The sequence below is a fragment of the Solanum dulcamara genome, chromosome 3 (genome assembly GCF_947179165.1).
Source record: "Solanum dulcamara chromosome 3, daSolDulc1.2, whole genome shotgun sequence".
Lineage (NCBI taxonomy): Eukaryota > Viridiplantae > Streptophyta > Magnoliopsida > Solanales > Solanaceae > Solanum > Solanum dulcamara.
In genome coordinates, this window is record NC_077239.1 from 1692446 (window position 1) to 1716849 (window position 24404).

The following is a 24404-nucleotide window of genomic DNA, read 5'->3' on the forward strand; positions in this document are numbered from 1 at the left end:
TAGACTAATCACTAAATAAATACAAATAGGCGTAAATTTTAACACCATAGGAAAAAAGATCGACCACATTCTTTTTGGAATGTCGTCGGATTGAAAGTTGACTCGGACAATATAATTATATAATGAATAAATAAGTGTAATTACACCCTTGTCATCCACTTGTCATTTTAACATTACTCAAGTCTTTCAAGGGATAAGATCCAAAGTTTAATAATAGTTACATAGCAACATGCACAACTTACTTGTAAAAGAAATAAGCATAACCTTCATGATTTCACCTACACAAACCAAAATAATACAAACACAATAATTGCAATGCCTCTTAGTAGGGTGCTTTCAATACAAAAAGATGGAAAAAATTAATACAACATAGAGTCCAAAAACACCATTGCCATTTTTTAAAAAAAAAAATATTGCACTTGCCTAATCAAGTGCTAACATAACTAGCCTCCGATGTGCTGCCACGTGGCAAGTGATGCAAAACGCTCGTTGGCGATGAGTTGGACATCGATGACCTTAAAGCCTCAGCTAGTGGTCCACCCATTGATGCCACTTGGTTCGTTCCACATGTCGAATGTTCAACGTTGTTGACTCGAGTACCAGAGTTATGTCTGTCTCCCGTTGAGAGCTTTAACGAGACGTCGGACGAGGGATTTCCAGGCATCGAAATGGAGAGGCTGGTTGCAGAAGCCAGTGAACTAGCATTTTCATTTTCTTGAAGTTGTTGTCTAGGCCAATCATCAAAGAAATGGCGAAGGATTCGGCCACTGGATTTACCATCAATTTGGGCTTCCATTGGGCACTTTTTCTCAATTATAGATTTTGAAGGCCTACAAATTTAACAAGAACAAGAATTAACTTGAATAGTCGTCTAGTCAACAATTAAGATATGTATAATTCATATGTAATATGTGTATAACCGTATATAATCTATGTGTACATCGGTTAGGAAAAACAACCATGAATCAGACAGGCTATTTGTGTAAAGATTCCAAGAGGAAAAAAGTATTTTTACACTACATAACAACCCAATAAAGCTAAAAACAAAAAATAACCCTAATCTTTATTTTTTTCACAAATTTTAATTAGTATGCAGTGTGTGATCACTGTATAATCATTGTATATACGTCATATATTGATTTATACACTGACAACGACTATAAACTATTACGACTAGGAGGGTGAATTTATAGTTGGCTGACTAAAAATGTTAAGATTATCTCATACTATCATTGAAGTTTAACTTGTGACAAAAAATTAGTTAAGCTTTTTAGCCTATTACCATTTAATATTTATCACACATATTTACTTATATGACTTGATCGTGTAAATATGTTTTTACTCCAAGTGGATAGGGTGCAACTATGTACTAAAGGCTAAAGCAAACTCAGAATAAATGAAGAATGTGGACCATGAAACTGAAAGTGGACAAAAAAAATCTTGAATGAGATTTTAACAATCACAAGAAAAGAATTCAGTAAGTGGACCCTCCATCATGAGTGAATAAAAGAATAATGTAAAATATGATGATGGAATTTGAAATAGATAAAGATAAAGCCATTTGATCAAGGTTTTAATTTAGATATTCTCCCTTTTGTGAGGACGAGAACAACATGTTTTTGATAGAGGCTCAAAATAAATATAATCAAAACATGATAGAAAGAAAATGCCAAGATAAACATAACAAAAGTAAAAATTAGGAGAATATGATACTACGCATATATTAACTAATACTGCAATGTTGGCTATCTATTGCTCTTCTACTCTTATTCTTGATCTCCAAACCTTTCTATCTAGGATCGTCATGTCCTCAATAAAGCGAAGAAATATCCACCCTTTTGGGAGACAAGTATTAATCAACAATATTTATGGTCGAGTTGTAAGTCTCCATTTTTAAATCAAAGTTCTTAGATTCCGGTCATGAATATAGAGTCGTCTTAGTTTAGAAGAACTAAATCTTTAATTATGAAATTTTTCAACACGAATCTAAATTTAATCAATTCTGATACATATATCAAATCGAATAGGGAAAACAACAAATGGACCAAAAACAATCCTAATATTAGCTCCTCTCAGTAAGTGCCCTCTCCCCCACCCACAACAGCGAATAAAAGAAGAATATTTGGAAAAAGTGATAATAGATGAAGTAGATAAAGATAAAGCTATTTGATCAAGGTTTTAATTTAGATATTCTTCCTTTTAGGAGACAACTATCAATCAAACATTATAACTTTGAGATGTCTCTTTGGAGGTGGTAGGGAAAAAAGGAAAGGATGGGGTTAGAAGAGCACACATAAATTAGTCTCTTTAGAATAAAGTTAAAAGAGTTCAATGTTGTCATAGCATTATTGAACTTCTTGTCTCCTCTTTTGCTAAAAACCATTCATGTTTGTAGTGGGAGACAAAAATATAGGTTATTCTTTTGTCATCTATTCAGGTTTTAGTGGACAAAATTATTCGATAGCTTGATGTAAAGTAATACATATCTTATGAAATTAGTTTAAATATACGCAAATTGATTAAGATATCATGATTGTAAAAAAGAAAAAAGATCAATCATATCCTCTTTTGCTAAAAACCATTCGTGTTGTCGGTGAAAGTAAAAAAAGACTTAGATGATTTCTTCACATATTAGTATATAATTATCGATGCATATAACTTAAACTCGATATTTCAAAAATGTATACCTTTGATTGAGGTGAAGAAGATCTATTGAAGTTGCATGTCCAGATAGAGCAAATTGAGGAGTAACCCCGCCATTACTCTTCATGGCGGGGTTTACTTTAAAGAATTCACTGCCGCCCCCGCTGCTGGTGGCATTACTTCCACGAGGGGCGGCAATGGTTGTGGTGATTTCCACAGGCTTTCTTGAACGGTTCCGACCACGGTGGACGTGGCGTTCACAGTACTTATGTCCACTCACTACATCTCTTGAACATCTCCATTTCTTCCCATCAGTTCTCCTACACCTCCCTGGCTCTGCATCCATACTTGTTCTTCCCCAATATCCTGATTGTAACACTACATAATTTTTACAAAAGAAAAAATGTTAGTAATCTTTTGTTCTTGGAACTTATGTATATGACTAATGGTGAAGTCAGGAATTTCGTACAATAATTTTTATGTATATACTTGGTATATTTTTCTAGATGCACCATATAAATTTCAAACTAAATATTGTTTAACTGACTGCCCTTCACCGTTTGCGACTACGCAATTACATACATCATACAAAGATCAAGAATGTGATTATGTAGATGAAGTAAAAGTATACTAGTTTAGCTTGACTTTGTTGACTAAAGCCATATAGCAAGAATATAGTACTTCTTATTTGTATGTGTTCTCCATTTTTCACACTATCAGGTCATTCAAAGGATATACACACGTAAAGCTCCTTGAAATGAAATCTTGAAAATAAGATATGCTACCTATTACAAATGTACAACAGGTAAAAATGATATGTTAGTGTAAAATTTGTTTATACTGACGATATATATTACTTAAACTGTATAAATAAGTGGAATTTGGAAAAAGAAGAAAACTTACAAGCTTGTTGATAATGATGATATTGTTGAGGAAAATTATAATAAGGAGATGAATTGATGAGACTCTTCTTAATAAGATGGAGAAGTTCATGAGGAACAGGAGCACCAGCTAACATATGTTTGTAAATCAAAGCCTGTAGTTCAAGTTCTTGCCACTGAGCTAAGCTGAAGTAACCAATTCCCATACCTATACTCCAAAACAAGAAGAAAAAATAATCATGGATATGTTACATAAACAACAAAAAAGCTTTAAGCTTTAAGGAGTCGTTTGGTTGGGAACAAGTTATCCCGGAATAAGTTGTCACAGGATAAGTTATTTCATCATGTATATGGGATAACTTATCCCATCACTAATGTATAAATTGTGGGATAAATAATTCAAGGATTAATTAATACTTCCGATCAAACGTAGAATAAAATAATCCTACATTTTATCTCGGAATTATCTTATACCTCACACCAGACAACTCCTAACAGATACAAGGAGTGAAGAAGTCCGTAATTTCGTTAAGAGTGTCCAAATTCAACACTGATAGTTCAAATAATAAGTATGTGTTAAGAAATCTAACATATATATATAATGGCATTCCAAACTCATAAAGATCAAATCTTGAATACGTTTCTACAAATAAAAAATCCCAAAATTTTAAGAGACACAAGCCACAGAGGAGTTAGAAATTTCGCGAGTGTTCAAGTTTTTCTTTTATATATGTTGAGAAAATAATATTTGATTTCGACCGAATTCAATAATTTTGGCTCAAATTTTATAATGTACTATATATACAAAATGACATTTGAAACTCATAAAGATCAAATCTTGAATACGTTTCTACCAATAAAAAGCTCAAAACTTTAAGAGACACAAGCCATGGAAAAGTCCAAAATTTCCCTAGGAGTGTTTAAGTTTTCACATATATGTGTAAATATAATATTTGATTTGGACCGAATTCAGTATTTTTGGTTCAAACTCTATATATGTGATAAAAGAAATCTACTAAATAGATACAAAAGTGACATTTCAAACTCATAAAATTTAAATCTTGAATGTAGATACAAGCTCGAAACTTTGCATATACAAGCCATGGAAAATCTAGTAATTTCGCTAAGGCGGTTCAAGATTTAATATATATGAAACTTCAACAAAGTTCAATATATAGTAATCCCTCATTTCATCTTTACTTTTACTCGTCCTGTATTAACTTGACATCCTTAAACAACAATAAATAGAATGACAATTGTATTTGTATCTTCATTTAAGAAATCTATTATAAAGATACAAAAAGACGTCTAGAACTCGTAAAATTCAAATCTTTAATGACATTTCGAACCAATAAGTTCAAATCTTGAAGTTGTCTTCACAACTTTCTAATAAAGTTCAAATCTTGAATCCGCCAAACAGAAACAAAAGGACAAAAGAGAGTAATTAAAAGTAGTATTTACTTACTGGAAAATTTGGTTGTAGTGAGTGTTGAATCTGCAGAAAGAGTAAATGCTGACAATTTACTGGTAGGTTCAGATACAAACAATGGAAGAGCAGAAGAATCAGAAGCAGAATGTGAATAACAAGAAGAAAAAGAGTCAAGATGAAGAACAAGTCTTGGTAACTTTGTTGATTTTTCTTCTTCTAATGACTCATTTTTCTCTTGATTTCTCCATTGCTTCAAATTGAAGTCCATTGGTGTGGGGTGGAGGTGGGGGTGGGGGGGCAGAGTTACAGAGGAGGAAAAAAGATTGTTTCTTTTGGGGGGATTCTGTTGTTGTTGTTGGTTTGTTTTCTTGAAGTTTTGTTGATGTTTAAAGTTTGGTTGTTGATGAAAAAAAGCTTTTTTTGCAGTGAGTTCTTATGTGGACCATTTTTGTATGTATGTATCTTTTGCAGGAAGAGTTCAGTGAGAGAAGAAGGGGGGAGAAAAAGCTGCAAAGATAGACTTTGTTGAGGCCACTCAAAGGCCTTGAAAACTAAGTTAGCTTACACCAATGAGGGCCGTGATCATGGTGATGTGGTAAGTAATTCTTTATTTTTAATCAGAGGTTTTGAATTCGGCAGTCTCTCTTTGAATACGGAGTTGCTTTTTTTAGGGAGCGCTTTAACTCATTGTGGAACTTCCTGACGTGAATCCAAATTTAATCGAGCTCCAATATGGGTACAAGACACTGGGTGGATCATGTGGCATGAAGTCATAATTTTAAATTGGTGTTTAAATATATGATTTGAGGTTTAAATTCTTAATAGATTCAATGTCAAGAATCATAAAATTCATAAAATTTTAAATTTTGAATCCGCTTTTGCGTGGCGAGTCAAACTACTAATGAAGACCAAATTTAGACCTTTTTTCATAGCATAATTATAACAAATGTTAGGTCTTTTTTCTTGTTTTAAAACCAACCACATATCTTGTGTAATTCCATATGTAAAGTTGGGGAGTTAGGGTGGTATGCAAGGACGAATTTAGAGGGTATCGAGGGAGTTTACCCGAATCCTCTCGGCAAATAGTTACACAGTATATTGAACTTCTTAAACATAAGATTAGAGATTGGCTTAGTGATTGAAGAATTCAAAATTCACCTTGAATTTTCAAGTTCAAATCTCAAACACTACATTACAATTTTTTGAACCCCTTAATAAAAATTTTGAATTCGCCACTGATAATATGTACGTAATTTTACCACTACCTCAACTTTCTTTAGAAGCTAGGGTAAGATTATTAATATTAGTGTTATTATTTGGTCAAAAGCTAGAGCAAGATTATGTTACAAGTATAGGATGAAAAAAGTTTAATTAATGATAGGGGTATTTTGGCTTGATGTGAAAGCCCTTTTGCAAACACATGAGTTTTTATCCCTCCATGCACTTTCTAACTATAATTATTAGTATTATTCTTTATAATGGAACAAGATTACAAGTTTTGTTTAATTATTAATTAATTACAATTACCAAGATATTCCCTGTTAATATGTTTCTCTGGGTGTTATTTAACAGAGATAAGATGAGATATACAATTGTTTAAATTTATTCATCCTCTTGCCCTTCCACATGCATGTCATGATATTGTCAAGTGCAACCATTTGACTTAAAAACTTTAATTTGTGGTCAAATGTCTTCATTTTGCTTCTGGTTACTTCTTGTCATGATAATCAGAATAAAGAATCAACCCTAAAATAAGTGCGGACCTAGAGTTCTAGTTATAAATTTATCAAAAATTAAAAAAATTATCTAAAAATTTGTATTTGTGTTTTTTAAAAAAGTATTTAACCTATATAAATAATTTATTCAAATCCAATATAAGTTGTCTTTTTTCGAATAAATTCAAAATTTTGAAACTTGTCTCGACTATTAAAGGTAGGATAAAATGGACAGAATTTATTCACTCTTAGCTGTATATTTTGGCTTGGGATACGAATTTTAAGAATGAAAAAATTACAAAATTCAGATTCAATCCAACTAATCAAAATTCCCTTTTATATGACTCGATTAAAATAATTTTGCTCTTTATGGGCATTGTATGGTGTAAATCGAAACTAATCTGATCAGTGAATTTCGCATAGAAGATAGTTATAAAGAAATTATGATATATAATCAATCACATATATTTAATATTTCAGGACGAAGCAAGTCAATACATACAAAGTCATACCAATCCCTTGGACTACCATGAGAAAATATGAGAGCATTATAAAATTGCTCCATCTTTTTACCTAATTGAACATCTTTAACATATTTTTTATAATAATCAAATTTAATATTTAAAGTATTTAATGATCTCTTAACATAAACACATTGTTTGAATAAAAGTTACTATATTGAATTTAATTGAATTCGTATCTTGGCTTTTACCTCCCTCCTTGATTTCACCATCATAAAAAATCTTTTTTGCACCTACTTATTCAATACTATTCATCAATAAGGAATATATATATATATATATACGAATATTTTTTTATTTTCTTAGAATAGAGATATTTTTGTTATCATAAATAGGAGTATACAGTATTTGTTTTTAAAAAATCTGAAAATAATTAAAGAAAAGATTGTGGTGGTGGGTCACATGTCTTTGACTACTCTATACATTACTGACACAAATTGTCAAATAAAAATTCACAGTTTTGTGTCAGAAATTTAACAGCTTCTCATGTGGGTCCCAAATGTTTTTTTTCCACGTGACCTGTTTATGATCATAAAATTAAAGAACATTTGGTATATTTACATATCTTTAGTTTAAGCAGATAAAATTCAAAAAAAATTCTTTACTTTCTCAAGCTCCGTGCCAAATTAAAACAAGACAAACAAATTGAAACAAAGAGAATAGTTTTTTATTTCCTCCGTTCGCTTTTACTTGTCATGTTTCATTTAACGAGAATTAATTTGACTAATCTTAAAAGCTAAATTGAGTTAGATTTTAATTAAAATTTAAATATTAAAAAATTATAAAAAAAATATTATAAGTTGTAAATTACAAATCATCCTAAATATATTATGATAACAAAATATATCATAAAATGTTGGTAAAAATCTATACAACTTGACTCTCACAAAATTAAATTTAACAAGTAAAAATAAATGGAAAGTGTATTAATTTTCTTTTATTAGTAACTTAAATTAATCACGTGATTGGACGTGACTTATTTTTCCAATGTCTTCCTTGTTTTCATACTACTAAATTTTGTTTTGTTATCTAAAGTCGAAACATTGATATCCATCCTCTGTGCTTTAAACATGTCTAACGCTCAATATTATAAGCTCGTGTGATCGATCTTACATAAATTACGTATTAAATTTCCTAGTTAGCAAAGTTAATCATTCATTAACACATGAATAAAAGAAACAAGAGAAATAAAAGAAGTCATCTTTACTAAATCATTGTCTCAAAAAGGGTCAATTGGTACAAAAAATAATTAATTTTAACAAGATAAATAATATGAAGACGATACTCAAGCATATGAATTTAGTATTCAATCAGACAGGTATAATGAAGATAGATTAAAGTAATATGGATCTGCCATTTTTTGTGAATAACTCAACAAAATATATAGATGAAGATATCATCATTTTTTATATCGATCTGTTATGACTCATGACTCGTGAACAATTTAACAAGATAGATAGATTAAGATTGTAATGACCCGTTAGGTCATTTTTAGAACGAGTTCTCCTCCTTTCATATGAGACCCTTCCCGTAAAATTTTAATGGATTATTTGGACTATTTGGTAACTTTGGTTAATTAGTTGAGAGATAATTTTAGAGAATTAATTTAATTGATGGGCTAAAGTGTTAATTTATTTAATATCTTATACCACTTTTCTTATATTTATTAAAATATGTTAGTAGGGTTTGTAAATTTTAATACATAATTAGTTTGAAAAAGAAAAAAAAAGAAAAAAAAATAAACAATAATAAAAGAAAAGAAAAAAAATATATATATATATATATATATATATATATAAAAAAAATCTGATGGCATTAAGCCATCAGATGTAAGTAACAAACGCAGCGGCAGAAAAAAAAAACGAGAAGAGAAAAACAATATGGAGGAAGAAAGAAAAGAAAGGGGAAAAGAAAAATAAAGGAGAAGAGAAAAATAGGGATTTTCATTCTAAAGCGTCAAGGTAATTATTCTCGTCCTTTCCATTAAATTTTCATGTGATTATGAACATATTTTTAGGGTATATTGGTGGAGAAACAATGTTGAAATAAGAAAATATGACCCTAGGGTTCTTCATATAAAATCTTGATTTGGGGGTCGAATAACGATCCGTTTTAGCTGAAATTTGACATGTAAGTTTATTTTGTCATGAGTGAACATAATCGGAAAGAAAATTTCAGATTTGACTTCAATGACATAGAATGAGTTAGTTCCTGAATTTTGATATATTAAAATAGATAATTAAATATTAGGTATATTATATTTTATGAATTACATTAAATTTATAATATTGGGGAAATTAGAACCTAACCCTAGGCTTAAAATTTGGAAATATGAGAGTTGACATGTTATTTGACGTCAACATTAAGAACTTGATTATAGATTTGAGTAGGTTTTGGGTCTAGGCTAGACATATAATAATATGGGTGTTATTAGTTTCAAAATCTTATTGTGGTTATTTATTTGACTAGATTACATTGATTTGGAGACCCAACGAAAAGGGAAGGCTCAAGTACCGGTGTAATTGCTTGATTAATTAAGGCAAGTGAATTTCTAAACCTCAGTTTAAGCTTATAGATGCTTGTATTTCCGTGTCATATATACTAGGAAGTAATGAGAATTGGACTGGATTATTGACTGTATGATTGACCTTAAAAAAATGGAGATGAGGGGTAAAAAAATGGTGATCTAATGACATGTATTGGTGGAATTGATATGTTGTGATTTTGGACAAGTGAAATGACTATGTTGATGTGAGATAGGAAAAATTATTGTTGTTGTCATGTTATTATCGTGAATTATATGAACATGAATTGATTGCATTGGTTCTGACATATTATGTGAGACTGAAAATGATATGAAACAAAAGGGGTCGGGCCACACGCTCCGTGGCAGGTATTATGAACAAAGGGGTCGGGCCACACGCTCTGTGGCAGGTATTATGAAATAAAGGGGTCGGGCCACACGCTCCGTGGCAGAATATATATATTGAGGGGACGGGCCACACGCTCCGTGGCAGGTTACATGGACAGAAATGTCCCCCATGGGTTCCGGACTGTGATTCAGCGGATGTGTACCGATAGGACAGACATGCATCATTTCATTGCACTGCATTGCACCTTTTTGATATTTGTGACTTTGTGTTTACCCCCATATTGCTCTGTGTGCTGAACTTGACTTGGTATGATTCATTGACGAGACTATTGATGAGTATTTGTGGATAGTATTACTATTGTTATTGTACAAGTGTAGAGTTGGGCTGATTTTATGCAGGTTGTAGTTAAGGAGGTTCGGTTGGGAGGACAGGAGTACTTGTATCTATTAAGCTTTGCTTAGTTTTAGCTATCCACTTGCTGAGTACCGTGTTGTTTGGTACTCACCCCTTGCTTCCACACTTGTGTAGGTTGTGAGCCCGGACCTGCTTGATCTTATACTGTTTTCCACTACAGCCGAGGTTATCAATTTCGAGTGTTGAGGTAGCTGTTACATCCATCTAGCGAACATCTCTTACTCTTTTATTATGTTTTAGTCCTACTCTAGAGACAAAGACATTGTGACTATATTTTCTTTCGTACTTCGGTAATATATTAGTGGCTTGTATACGTGACAACCAGTCTTGGAAGATTTTGAGATTATTTATTTATTTTTGACTAAGTTAAACCTTTCTTTATCTTAATTACTTCCGCATTTACTTTCCGTTGAGTTTTAGGCTAACTTATCTCGGTGGGTTGAGATGAGTGCCATCACACCTGGATTCGGGTTGTGACAAAGATAACATTAAGTTTTAACAAATATGCCATGACATGTGCACAATTTAACAAGCTAAATGTAGAATGAAGATAATACCTAGTCATTTTAATCGATTAGGACTTGTGAATAATTTTAACAAAACAGATAAAATGAATACACTAAATCATATACCAATTTTTCGTAACTTTTGAATAAGGTACAGGTAAGTTCTATCAATCCGGTAAGATTTGTGAACAATTTCTAAAGTGGGGACAAAAATTAAATAAGAGCATGAAAATTTACCAACTTATTTGTGCAAATCAACTCATTAAAACCAATTATTTCATATACCAAAACTTGGCCCATTTATTTTTGTAGTGCCTTGAGCCCAGCTAAAATATGAGGCCCAATTTCTAGTTATGACATTTTTGTTATGGATCAATAAGGTGTGTTGTCACATGAGAAAGGTTCTTTCCATTACGAACGACACGCTTCACCTGCTCCCTCCTCGTGTTCAGTAGCACTCTTGTTCAAAGCGAAGAAAGGGCAAATTAATCACGTGATTGCACGTGACTCATTTTGCACCCCACATATTTGAATTTGAGGAGAAAGTCCATAATAACCTTTTGGATAATTTTGGTATGTTTTTTTCTCTGGGCTATTGGTTCTGGCCCAATTATAATGGAATCCATTGAACACTCCAAATATTGGGAATAATATTTTCTTTACGACTTTTGCCACGAAGAGCTTCTTTCTCTCTAGGCTTGAAGGTGTCAATCTAGCTTCTATTGAAACAAAACGAATGTGGATTTTTTGCCTAAAAAGATGAAATAGAGCCATTCATGAACAAGAAAAATCATCGCGATTTGTTTTCAGTCCTGAGTTTCTTTTCTTCAACAAAACAATCCATCTTCTACTTAGTTAACCGTGGAGCCCGCCCTTTGGTTCCCGCCTCCTTTTCCCCTGGCCGTGTGCACTTAACTTCTGAATAAAATCAATTTTGTTGGCAACTATTTATTGAGAAAGTCACGATGTTTCAGATATTAATTTTTTTGTAAAATGTAAAAAAGTTTGTAATGTTCAAAGAAAGTGTTTTAAAAGGTAAATTAGTAAAATTAATTTTTAATATTTATTTATGATTTTTTAAGAGATGTGTAAAAAGAGAAAAAGTGAACAATTAATATAAAACGGAGGTAATAGTAGGTAAAGCTTCGATATCACAGAAATAAGCAGTTATGGACTTATTTTTATTTTTTTAAAATTAAATACTAGTTAATGGGGTCCAATTAGGAATTTTTTTGTTAATACAAACAAAAAGAAAATGAGTATAAATAGGTGGAACTAAGGTATCAAAATGTTGGATTATCCAACTGAATTTGACAGTTTAATTATTTTCTGTTAATAAATGAACAAAAAGATATTAATTGCTTTTTATTTATTTAGAAAGAAACAATAAAGTCTCAATCCTTATAGATAAATCCACATTTTTTTATATAGACATGTTAGTTGTCATTTTACATTTAATTTTTTTTTATTCGACTGATATTCATACTGGTATTCTGATTAATTAAAACTCGCGTCATATAAAACTCATTTAGTTGGTATGAGCTCTCTAACAGATTTTTCTAATATCAAAGGCTCAAAATCGAGACTTCTGATTAATAGCAAAGTAAATGAGTAATCCTAATACTCACCATTTTAACATCATTTTCAGGTCTCTTGTTGAGACTTATGAGTCATGACTTAATTATGAAATGTATTAAAAGTTCATGAATTAATGGAATTTCAATTTAGACCTATATTGTGATAATTACTTTTGAAAAGGACGTTTGAATTAATTTCGCTTTTAATTTCTTCCTAAAAAGTAATCTAAATGCATTATAATTCTCTTCAGAATTGTTTTCCAAAAACTTTCCAAATTCAAATTATGATACTAATTCACATCTTTAGTCAAACCAAAAATGTCATTTATTTACCCAACTAGCCTATATATAAAATTATGGTGTAAATTCATAAATAGCCATTTCAACCTTTATACTTGATATAAAAATAGCTACTATCAATGAGCTTCAAATTTGTTCATAAACACAGTGCCTACTATCTATTTTTCATCCATATTATTGAAGAATATTCACTACATGCAGTTTCAAATTTCATAGATAAAATATCAGAGATCATGAACATCGTTCAATTACACGAGCTAGAAAATAATTATTTGTGAAACTATCTTTCAAATTTCACATGTAAAACTCTAGGACATTGTCATGGAGTAATTTCACGATAATGATTATTTTGCAAAGATATATATAAAAATGATCAGTAAATACTATTTTTATAATCGTTAGAAACTCTCACGTTTCATTTGCAACAGAGATGAAATTCAGAAATAACCGTCAACTATAAGTACTCGAGAAGAACCATATTTACCCAATGTATGATAAGGCTAATATCTAATTAAATTGAGGTCTTCAATGGATATTTTTTTTTTTTAAAAAAAACACCAATATAAAAAAAGACCAAGACAAAGTCTTATGATTGTTTGTCAATTTAATTTGCTATCTTCTAATGTATTAAAGAAATTACTGAATCCCAGTGATCATTTTTTTTTTGGAGCTAATAATTGGAGTTAGGTCGAAAATCCAAAGAAAAAACAGTTGGTTAACTACCGTCATTTTCAAGCATAGATTAATTTTTATATGAGAAATTAAACATATACTCAATTAGTACTTAATTAAAATACTAAGTATCATATATTATACACATTTTGACCTGTCATGACAGAGCAAATGATTGAAGATAAAGTTTTGAAAATGAAATCCAAATATTAGAGGAAATAATACAAATAAAATAAGGATTATCATTATTTTGTAAGCATCCTTAATTAAATGAAAAAAATTATGATTAAATATAGACTTATTTGAATTTTGAAATCGAAAATATATCACATAATTTAAGAAGAAAAGAGTATCATTTCTTTTTCATATATTCAAAACAATTAAATTTGATCGACTCAAAAAAATTATTTTCATCATCCTGAAGGAAATAGTCACTAAATACTCATATATCGACATCTTCACTTCTTTCCCATATATTCTAAAATTTTAAATTTAGACAAACTCATAATTACTATCATCATTTAGTCCTTTATTTCGCCAACAAAAAGTCATTCTTTTATTATATCATTTCTTTCTTGTATATTTTAAAATTTAAAATTTTGATCAATTCAAAGAATTTCTATCTTCGTTTTATCTTTTATTTCGCCAAAATCTCCCTAAAGAATTTTATCCTTTCCTTTTTGAAGTTACAAAAATTATATTTTCACAATCAAAATTCTTTTTTTTTTTGTTTCAAATTTCCAAGAAAAATAATAATAAAAATGATTAGGTTTTGCACAAACAACCACAAAATAATTATCAAATTTATATTTGCACGAGTAGACAAATTGATTAGCACGCGAAATTGATTACTAATTATTACGTGGGTTGATCATCCACCGTTGATGGTCCCACATAAGAGATTCCTAGGGCCACGATCTTCGTGATCGTTTAATTTTAACCGTCCGATCAAACGAAAAAATTTATTTAAATTTTGAATCTTAAAAATGTCAACTGGTCAAGTGGGAGAAAATGGTCCTCCATTATGAAGAAAAAAAAAAGATTAAGCACTATCAACTTTATGATTATAAATAATTTTTTTTTAAAAAATAATTTTGAATTTGTAAAGTACAGCTTGGCCCCCCTCATAACCAACTAACACGTAAAATGAAGTGTTTGAAAAATAATTTGGAAATAATTTTTGTAATGTTTTGTGACGGACAAAGATTCTTCCTTATAAAATCAATATTGAAAAGTTGGTCATATTTGTTAAGAGAGTTTTAGCTAAATCTTTCAATTCATTTCACTACTTTTTTAAAGTTCAATTAATTCAATTTCGCATCGAGAAGTGTCTCACTCTGATAAAATATTGTGTATCAAAGCTCACAATACGGATTGAGATGTATAAAAATAACTCGAGCTCAAAATGACAAATTAAAAATATAAAAATAGTTACTATTTTAACGTAATCTTTAATAATTAATTAAGTATTACTTTTTCTTCTTTCTCAAGGCTAGTTCTTTTTCATTTTTATTTATTTATTTATCTCTTATTTTTATCCTTTTTAATGTTGGTAAGTCATGCATGCACCAACATGCACCAAACAAAGATAGTTGTAGAGTGATAAGTATTCATTTATCCTTAAACAAAGATCTCATATTTGAATCACTGGGTACAAAATCGTATTTATTAAGAAGAGTTTTACCTTTAATCGGACTTCAATATAGATATTGAACACCGAGTTGAAATCATGTCTCCATTAAAATAAAATAAAAAGCCGTCAGGCATGTCACCCTTTCTGCCCACTCTTTACCAAACTTTTTTCTTAAGCACCCTTTCTTTAAGAAATGATTTTTTTTTATAAAAAAAATTATCAATATTTCAGTACAATAGTCCCCATAACTCCCATTCTTCCAATAGTTGGAAGGACAGACTATTAAAATGAGAGGGAAAAAAAGAGACAAAATTAAAGATAATAAAGTTAGTTTTTTCTATACTTAATTAAATATGATTCTATTTTAGTCCTATGTTTACTATTTAGATTTTCTTAATTCTTGATTTTTTTTCTACAGTAGACTTATTCAACTCATTCATTTTGACTTTCTACATTAAAGAAAGGCGTAAGGGTTCATTCGAATTCCTTTTATCAGAAAGTTACATGATATATTACGTACAAGGTTATATTAGATTTTTTTTTTTGAATTTATAATTAATTATATATTTTGAGTTTCATTAATGAAAATTCTGACTTCGCCGGTCAACTATCCGATACAAATCTGAATGAGTGGAGTTAGTAAACTTAGCGTATCGAATACTTACAACAACATAAATAACAATGTAATAATAGCCACACAACTCAATCCTATACTAGTTAGTTAACACAAATTGACTAGTTTAAGTCTTGATGACAATCTAGCTGCTCAACCCACCAACCTGCCTCCTTTTATTTGATCTTAGAAGACTGATAAGTGAGCAAACTCACAAAGATGGAGGTAGATACCAAATATCTAAAAAAAGAAGAATATACTTGCGTTATGTGAATGAAATAACTTAAAACAATAATACAACAATGGCACCTTAACTAAAAGTCTTGTAAAGACCATCGAAGATTATGGTGGAACGATTGGGATTCCTTCATTCTTGTCAGTCATTTCAAGTTCGATATTTTTTGGGTATGAAAATTTTTTTAATTAGAGAACTACCTTTATAATTAGGCTTTATTATATACAAATTTAAATTTAATCGTTTTCGAATGGCACCTTACCTAAAAGTCTTTGAAAAGATAGAGTAGTCAAGTGAACAATGTCAAGCTGTCTATTATCTTTATGGCATGCAACAACATCACTTATACCTTACAATTTGCCTAAGCAAAAAAAGTATAAATAAATTAATAAAAACCTTATTGTATAATTAGTTTACGTGATGTAAATTATACTATTAACATTGTATTCTACTACTAATGGTATTTACTAAAGAATGATAATTTATGAAAGTAAAGTATTGCACACCAAAGCCATGTGGAGGAAGTGTAAGAGTTAGTTGGAGTTGGGTAGTAACAGCTCAAGAGAATATAACCACTACAACTAACAAACAAAAAAGTTTTGTACAACAACAAATCCGATGTGATTCCACAAGTGAACTAAAAAAGATAAAATATACTCAAATATTTATTACCTTTATATGTCTTTGTAGTATAGAAATGTTACGTTATTTTCGATAGATCCTTATTTTTCTAAAAAAAAAGTTATTCAAAAAAGGATTGCAAGAAGAAAAAATGACATCAGAATGTCAAGATATATACATAACAAAAATGAAATAAGATATAGCAAAAAAAAAATATTGCAGAATAAGAAACTATGTGATTACTAAATACTACTCCCTCTATTTCAATTTGATTGTCCGATATTGACTTGACATAAGTTTCAGAAAATATAAAAGACTTTTGAATCTCTTAAACTAAAAATATGTAACTAAATATACTAAACTATCCTTTAATCTTAAACAGTGAAGATTTGAAATAAAAAAAATTGTCAAAAAAGAAAAGAAATATTTTTTTAAAATTTAAATAGACTAAAAAGAAAAGTAGAAAAAATAAATTGAAACGGAGGAAATATTACTAATAAGGAGAAGCGGAATGAAGATAACTAACCCCCACCTCAAATGAACGACCACACTCAACTATCTACTATTTTTTCACCCTAATTCTTGACGTACGGTCATACAAAAAGGTAGTAATATTTTTATTTAAACATTATTCTTAATTTTCTTTTTTTTGTTTTTCATCCCTCAATACAATAATATACAATTTTATATTATTTCTTATATACAAAAAATTATATTCCTCAAACGAGATCTTTGTCTTCAAATTGGGACTCAAATAGATATTTTGCCATCCTTCGAAAGATTCATTACTAGTTTGGGCAGTGAAACAAGACAAGCTTTGAAATCTCTAGTTAGCAGTAGTTTGAACGTAAAACGGGTCGTTTGATTTGCGGATTAAATTATCCTCATGATTATAATTTTAAAATTATAATTTCTAAAATAATTTATATTACTTCAAAAATGGAATAAAATTATATTAAATTGAATGAGATAGTATGAGATATTCATAATTAAATTTGGATAAATTTATACATTAATATTAGAATTTTTTGAGATAAATTTATACCGTCAATTAAATATAATATAAATTCAAATTCATACTCCATTATATATATATATATATCCTATATACCAAACTTAGCTAATATATAAAGAAAAAGTGAACAAAGACAAACTCTGAAATAGCCTAAAACAATAATACGTGCAAATTAAAGTTATGAAATTCTTATCCAATCTACTTTTATGAAAAGTTTGACTTGGTGGTTGGGACATTTCTTGTTGTTTTTTTTGCTTTTCTAGTGAATCCATTATCCATAGGTTTTTACTAAGATGGCCATCGATATATCGAGATAGACGAGATTCTTTTATTTTATTATTAATAAGATGTTTTGAATTCGAATTATATAGGTAAAAAAGATTGATATAGAATAAATTTGTTTCATAGATTCTGAGAATGCAAATTAAAACTAATAGGATTAGTCGATTTCAATATCGAATACAACATAAGAAAAAAAAAATATATCTTTACTTGGCCACCCATGAATATGATGGATAGATGAGATTCTTTCGTCTTTAATTAGATCTCTTTGGTTTAAGGCTTTGAATAAAGAAAGTTTTAATGAAAATACTTTCCCTTGATGAATTATATATAACACAAATTTAAATTTATTGATTCGATCAATACCAATCAAATGCTATAGGTTAATCCGAAAAAAAGACATGTTGAATATCAGATGACTAGTCTGAAAAAGAATATTATTATTCTTAGTCATCAATGAATATGATGAATAGATGAGATCACTCCATTCTTTAATTATATTCACTTGAGTTTGAGCCATGTGAATAGAAAAATCCATCATGGAACCACTTCTCTTCATGAATCATATATGTTGTTAATGTAGATTAATCAGATCGATCGATTCTGATATTGGATACAAGATAGTTAACTGAAAAATGCATCTGTACTTAGCCATCAATGAATATAATGTGATAGATGAAATATTTTCATCTTTAATTAGAGGTTTTGAATTTATATAAGGCGAATAGAAAAATTCTAGATAGAAAATGCTTTCCTTTATGGATCCTAAATGGCGTGAACATAAACTATCTAGATTAGTGGATTTAACCATTTAGTAAACGAAAAACAACAACAATAATATAAAACGAACTTAACAGATAAATAAAAGATATGCAAAAATCTATTCTTGAACTTTAGAAAAACAAGATAAAAGAGGTTCACTATACCAAACAATAATAACATATCAGAAGTAGTTTCACAAAATAGAATTTGAGATTGTGGATGCAGATCCTATTGCTATCTCAAAGATAGAAAGACGGTATATGACAGACCTTTGATTCAAAAACACAACAACATATTTTAACTTAAAAATTCAAGATATAGTGAATGCAGATCCTATGGCTATCTCAAAGACAAAAAAATAAATATATGATAGACCTTCGACTTAATAAAACAACAATCATATTTTAACTTAAAAAATCATCCACAGTATTTTAACTATTTATACTTTTCACCCCTCTCTTTTGTGGGTCACACACACACAACCATTTTTTTTGAAAAAAATGATTAGATGTGCTGTCAATATAACTTTAAACAATAAGCCCCCCCCCCCCCTCTCAATATTGTACCATACCATATTCCATAAGCACCCTGCAACAGTTGGAACTCAAAAAAAAGAGAAAAGAAAAGAAGGGTCCATTCCATTTCCATCATACCAAAAAAAGCAAAAGCGAAAGAAAAATAAAGCAAAAAAAAAAAAGATTAAAGAGAAAGAATTCAAACAAGAACAAGAGTTTTCTTCTTAGTTTCTTTCTTAGTGAAAAAAAAAAGAAAAGAAAAAAAATGCAGAATCAACAACAACAGCAGCAGCAACTACAGACACTGATGCAAGCTGGTCAGATTTCAGGGAGTTTGAGTTTTAATGGGAATTTAAGTAAAGAAGATGAAGAAATGTCAAAATCTGCACTTTCAACTTTTAAAGCTAAAGAAGAAGAGATTGAAAAGAAGAAACTTGAAGTTAAGGAGAAAGTTCAAGCTCAGTTGGGTCGTATTGAAGAGGAAACTAGACGTTTGGCTGTTATTCGTGAGGTTTGTTGACATTTTCTTGAAATTTTGTGTTAAAGTTGGGATTTTTTTGTGGGGTTTTCGGTATATTTGTAGATTAAAGATTGTTTTTTTAAGTACGGGGTTTTGATTTTTTAGCATAAGAACTGTAATTACCTTTAGACTTGTTAGTATTATAGGTTTGTTTACTGTTTTTGACAAAAAATAGTGTTAAAAGTTTGAGATTTTTGGTGGGGTTTTGTGTACATCTGTAGATTAACGATTGTTTTTTAGAGTATGGGGTTTTGATTTTTTAGCATAAGAACTGTAATTATCTTTAGACTTGTTAGTATTATGAGGTTTGTTTACTGTTTTTGACCAAAAAAAACATGTAAGTTTCTTGAAATTTAGTGTTAAAAGTTTGAGATTTTTGGTGTGGTTTTGTGTATATTTGTTGATTAAAGATTGTTTTTTTAAGTATGGGGTTTTGATTTTTTAGTCTAAGAACTGTAATTAGCTTTAGACTTGTTAGTATTATGAGTTTTGTTTAGTGTTAAAAGTTTGAGATTTTTGGTGGGGTTTTCTGTATTGTTTGTAGATTAAAGATTGGTTGTGTTCTATTTTTTTTGGTTGTATGGGGTTTTGATTTTTTAGCCCAAGAACTTGAAATAGCTTTTAGATTTGTTTACTGTTTTTGACACAAAAAGCTTACTACTTTCTCTTCATTCTTGATTTTTGAGCTGGAAATTTAGACTTAAAGTTGGGATTTTTTTGCATAATTGAAGATTAAATACTGGCGTGTTCTATTTTAAGTATGGGGTTTTAATTCTTTAGCTCAAGAACCTGAAATAGCTTTTAGACTTGTTAGGAGGTTTGTTTAATGGAAATTTTGCCTTAAAGTTGGAATTTTTTTTGTGTGTGGGGTTTCTGCATATTTGAAGATTAAAGATTGGTGTGTTGTTTTTTTAATGTGGGGTTTGATTTTCTTGAATTTGAGCTGGAAATTTGCTCTTAAAGTATGTTTTTTTTGTGGGGCAATTTCTGCATACTTGAAGATTAAAGATTGGTGTTTTCATAAAATTTTTTAGTATGGGGTTTGATTTTCTCTTCATTCTTGAATTTTTAATTGAAAAATTACTCTTAAAAGTTGGGATTTTTCTTGAGTGTTTCTGCATATTTGAAGATTAAAGATATGTCTGTTTGAAATAGCTTTAGATTTGTTATGAGTTTGAGGAATTTTGTCATGTTAAGCTGAAAATTAGAAAATTAGGGCAAGGTAGTCTGAGAGATTAATAATATGAAGCAGAGATTTGTTTCTTTTTCTCAAAAGAATCTTGAATTTTGGACATGTATTCCTCTTCTTTTTGAGCATTTTTGGGGAAAGAGGAGCTCCAAAAGAACTCTGATTTAGCTAATTTCCTTCTATAAAATTATGGTCTTCTGCATAAATCTGATGATTCAGGTTTGTAATTATGTTTTGCCAGTTCACATTAGTACAAAAATGTGTATAAATTTTGGAAATTTCAACTGTTGACAAAGGGTAACTCTTGTAATTGTGTAAAGATCAAGTTTTGCCAGTTTATACAACAACATACTCGGTGTAATCCAACAAGTGTGTGGGGTCCTGGGAGGGTTGTGTGTACGCAGCCTTGTAGAGAGGTTGTTTCCGAATTATCGGTACAAAATGTTATAAATTTGGGAAATTTCAACTGTTGTGAAGGGTAAATAACTTCAGATCAAGTTTCTTCAAAGTTTGTATAATACATGTATATATTTATATATACCTCATGAAGTTCAACTAAATTTTATCAGGAACTAGAAGCTTTAGCAGATCCAATGAAGAAAGAAGTTTCAACGGTCCGAAAGAGGATTGATATTGTCAACAAGGAGTTAAAACCCCTGGGACAGACTTGTCAGAAGAAGGTATAAAACATACTCCATTTGCCACTACATTTTTGAATTTACTCTTAACATTTTGTGTGTCTTTTTTCCTATAACGGACCAATCCATGCCAGTTTCTACTCACCTCAACTGGTACTTGCTACATCTAACTAGCCAGGTATCAGGTGACTTTGCCAACTATGGGTTAGGCAGATGGCATTAATTCACTATGTTTTTCGTCTACATAGCCCGTACGATGTATTTGGCACTACATTCTTGAATTTACTCTCACCATATCTGTGTGCAATATAAGCCTATGCATTGTCTTTTTAATATGATGGACCAATCCATGTCAGTTTGTATGCACCTCGACTACTAGTGCTTGCTATACATCCAACTAGCTTAGGTATCAGGTGACTTTGCCAACTAAGGGTTAGGCAGATGACGTTAATTCACTTCACGTTTTTCGTCTACATAGCTCGTACGATGTATTTTTGTCCTTTTGTCGTGTTTTAAGCTCTTTATCTCGTTAAAATCTTTTTCTTTGGCATGCGAGTCATGACTGGGTAATAATTCTGTTAAATGGTAGATATATCAATCTATGTTGCTTGGACCCTCCAAAAATGTAGTCACCATGTCATATCCTCAAAAAATGCATAGCTTTTGGAGGATTTGATACACACGTGGTGTTATATTACTGAAGAGTCAAGCAACATAGATAGCAATATAATGAATCGTTACACTGATAATACTACTTTATCTGAATTTACTTAACCCCCGTGATGGGATTTACTACTTACTGATATACGAGATTCTTGATGGTGGCCATTTCAATCTGTAACTACAGGAGAGAGAATACAAAGAATCTCTCGAGGCCTTCAATGAAAAACACAAGGAAAAAGTACAACTTATATCAAGATTGATGGAGGTGAATATGAATTTTACTGAATTTTTCGTGTGTATATTTAGAACGTTTCTCCCTTCTCCGTGTCTGACCTTTATGTTTCATCGTATGTATTAGCTGGTGGGCGAAAGCGAGAAAATGAGGATGAAGAAGTTGGAGGAGCTGAGCAAGAGTGTAGAAACGATTCGTTGAAAGAAAAATCACCTTAAAAAAGCTCATAAGTGACGACTAAATAGGCTTGTGTGATATATTTAAGAAGATAATCGAAATTTCTATTTATTATATGGTTGTTTTCGCGTTTGGTGGGTGTATTCTTTCTTCGTTTTTTTCGCGTATTTTGTTGTTCTCTTTTCATTTTTAGCAGGATGATGATCTAATTTTAGGTGTCAAAAGGGAAATACCCTTGTAAACATGTTTGTAACTAAAACAGGTCTTCTCTCAATCTGTGGATTCTTTTTTCCCCCCTATTATTCTCTTATCGTGTAGTTTGGTTCGAAGTGTATTACTGGAAGAAAGGTTAACGATCATATTGTCTTTCATTTATGTGATTTAGTTTGATTCGACATAAAATTAAATAACAATCAGAAGTTTTGATTCTTCCTCTTTGTCGTATTTTTGGGTGTGTTGTTGATCAACATATTTATTTATTTGTGGAAATGGAGGAAAGTATGTTAGACAATTATGTGTGTTTTACTTAATTTTGACTATTAACTTGCAATTCGACTTGCAATCACATCCTTGTAACTATAAAAGCATGTTATATTATAGATAAAATCAGAAATATCAGGTTAATGTGTTATGAATATTTTTTTTGCATGACTAATTGAATTCATGCTGATATTTTTTACTTTAAGAGACAAAATACTTTCTCTCAAAGACAATTTTAATTTTAAATTTGAACCTGAAACTGTTGATTGTTATTAAATGCATTAAAAATTAGTAATAGTCGTGGCAAAGGTTAGACCTCATAAAGCTAGTGAGGAAACTGACTTTCGAGAGGGCAGCTTTCACCTCGGTAATTGCCTAACAAGAGAGATGGATCCGAACTTGGATGATCTATCTATGACCATGCAGCTTGGGTGAAACTAAGTAGAGATGCGATCGGCTGATGTTGAAATATTAGAGATATTTTCGGTAAAAAAAAGTCGTGTACCATAGTTTGAGTGAAAAAGAAAGGGTTCGGATTATCAGTCCGGATCCTGGAGGAGTCTATGGGAAAGAACAAAGTTTATTAGATTCCATTGGGAATTAAAGCTATGACATTAAAAAAAATAAAGAAGCCTAACTTTACTACTTTAGCTACAAAAGCTAACTACTTTAGCTAAAAAAAGTAAAAGATAAATTGATTACTTGCAATATACTATATCTTCAATAGGGATTTTAACCATATCTTATTTAAAAATGGACTAACTTTATTCTATGTGACGTTTTTGAATTAAATTAGATAATATTATATGAGTTATTTGTATTTAATATATAGTTGTAAGGGGAAATCTAGAGCTTTACAATGTTGACATTTGAGGAGTTTTGTTTATAACAAGAAAAAGAAATAGTGTTCAACTATACTCCCTCACACCAAACATGATTTAATTACAACAACGAAGATAAATTCAGTGCAATCTTACAAGTTGAGTAAAGAGAAAATAGTGTAATCTTATAAATGGAATAAAAAAGAATAGAATATACGCAAATTCAAGTCCAATATTTATGGAATAAAGAGGTTGATTCTGATAATAATATATGACATGATTAATTAATAACTTTCATTATAAACATCGAAAGTGAATAAGTTTTCACATTTTTGAATCCGTGCATAGCAAAAGCATGTTGACTTCGATTACTCTTTCTTTACAAGATAGTGATAAATCTACATACAAATTACTTTTTTCAAATTTTATTTGTGAGATAATTACTCTAAGTACGTTATTGTTATTGGGAAAATAATG

The 24404-nt window shown here is 30.2% G+C and overlaps 2 protein-coding genes across 2 annotated transcripts; one reads left to right on the plus strand and one right to left on the minus strand.

Annotated features, from left to right (window-relative positions):
* Nucleotides 1-177: 177 nt before the first annotated feature.
* LOC129882105 (growth-regulating factor 3-like) lies at nucleotides 178-5457 on the minus strand. Its single transcript, XM_055956258.1, has 4 exons — nucleotides 4990-5457; nucleotides 3547-3732; nucleotides 2688-3021; nucleotides 178-830 (listed from the first exon to the last, which is right to left on the minus strand). The coding sequence occupies exons 1-4, from the start codon at nucleotides 5219-5221 to the stop codon at nucleotides 428-430; spliced, it is 1155 nt and encodes a 384-aa protein (XP_055812233.1). The 5' UTR covers nucleotides 5222-5457; the 3' UTR covers nucleotides 178-427.
* Nucleotides 5458-19268: 13811 nt separating this feature from the next.
* LOC129882106 (uncharacterized) lies at nucleotides 19269-22900 on the plus strand. Its single transcript, XM_055956259.1, has 4 exons — nucleotides 19269-19718; nucleotides 21486-21596; nucleotides 22402-22482; nucleotides 22576-22900. Exons 1-4 carry the CDS (start codon nucleotides 19473-19475, stop codon nucleotides 22648-22650), a joined length of 513 nt encoding a protein of 170 aa, XP_055812234.1. The 5' UTR covers nucleotides 19269-19472; the 3' UTR covers nucleotides 22651-22900.
* The last annotated feature ends 1504 nt before the right edge of the window (nucleotides 22901-24404 follow it).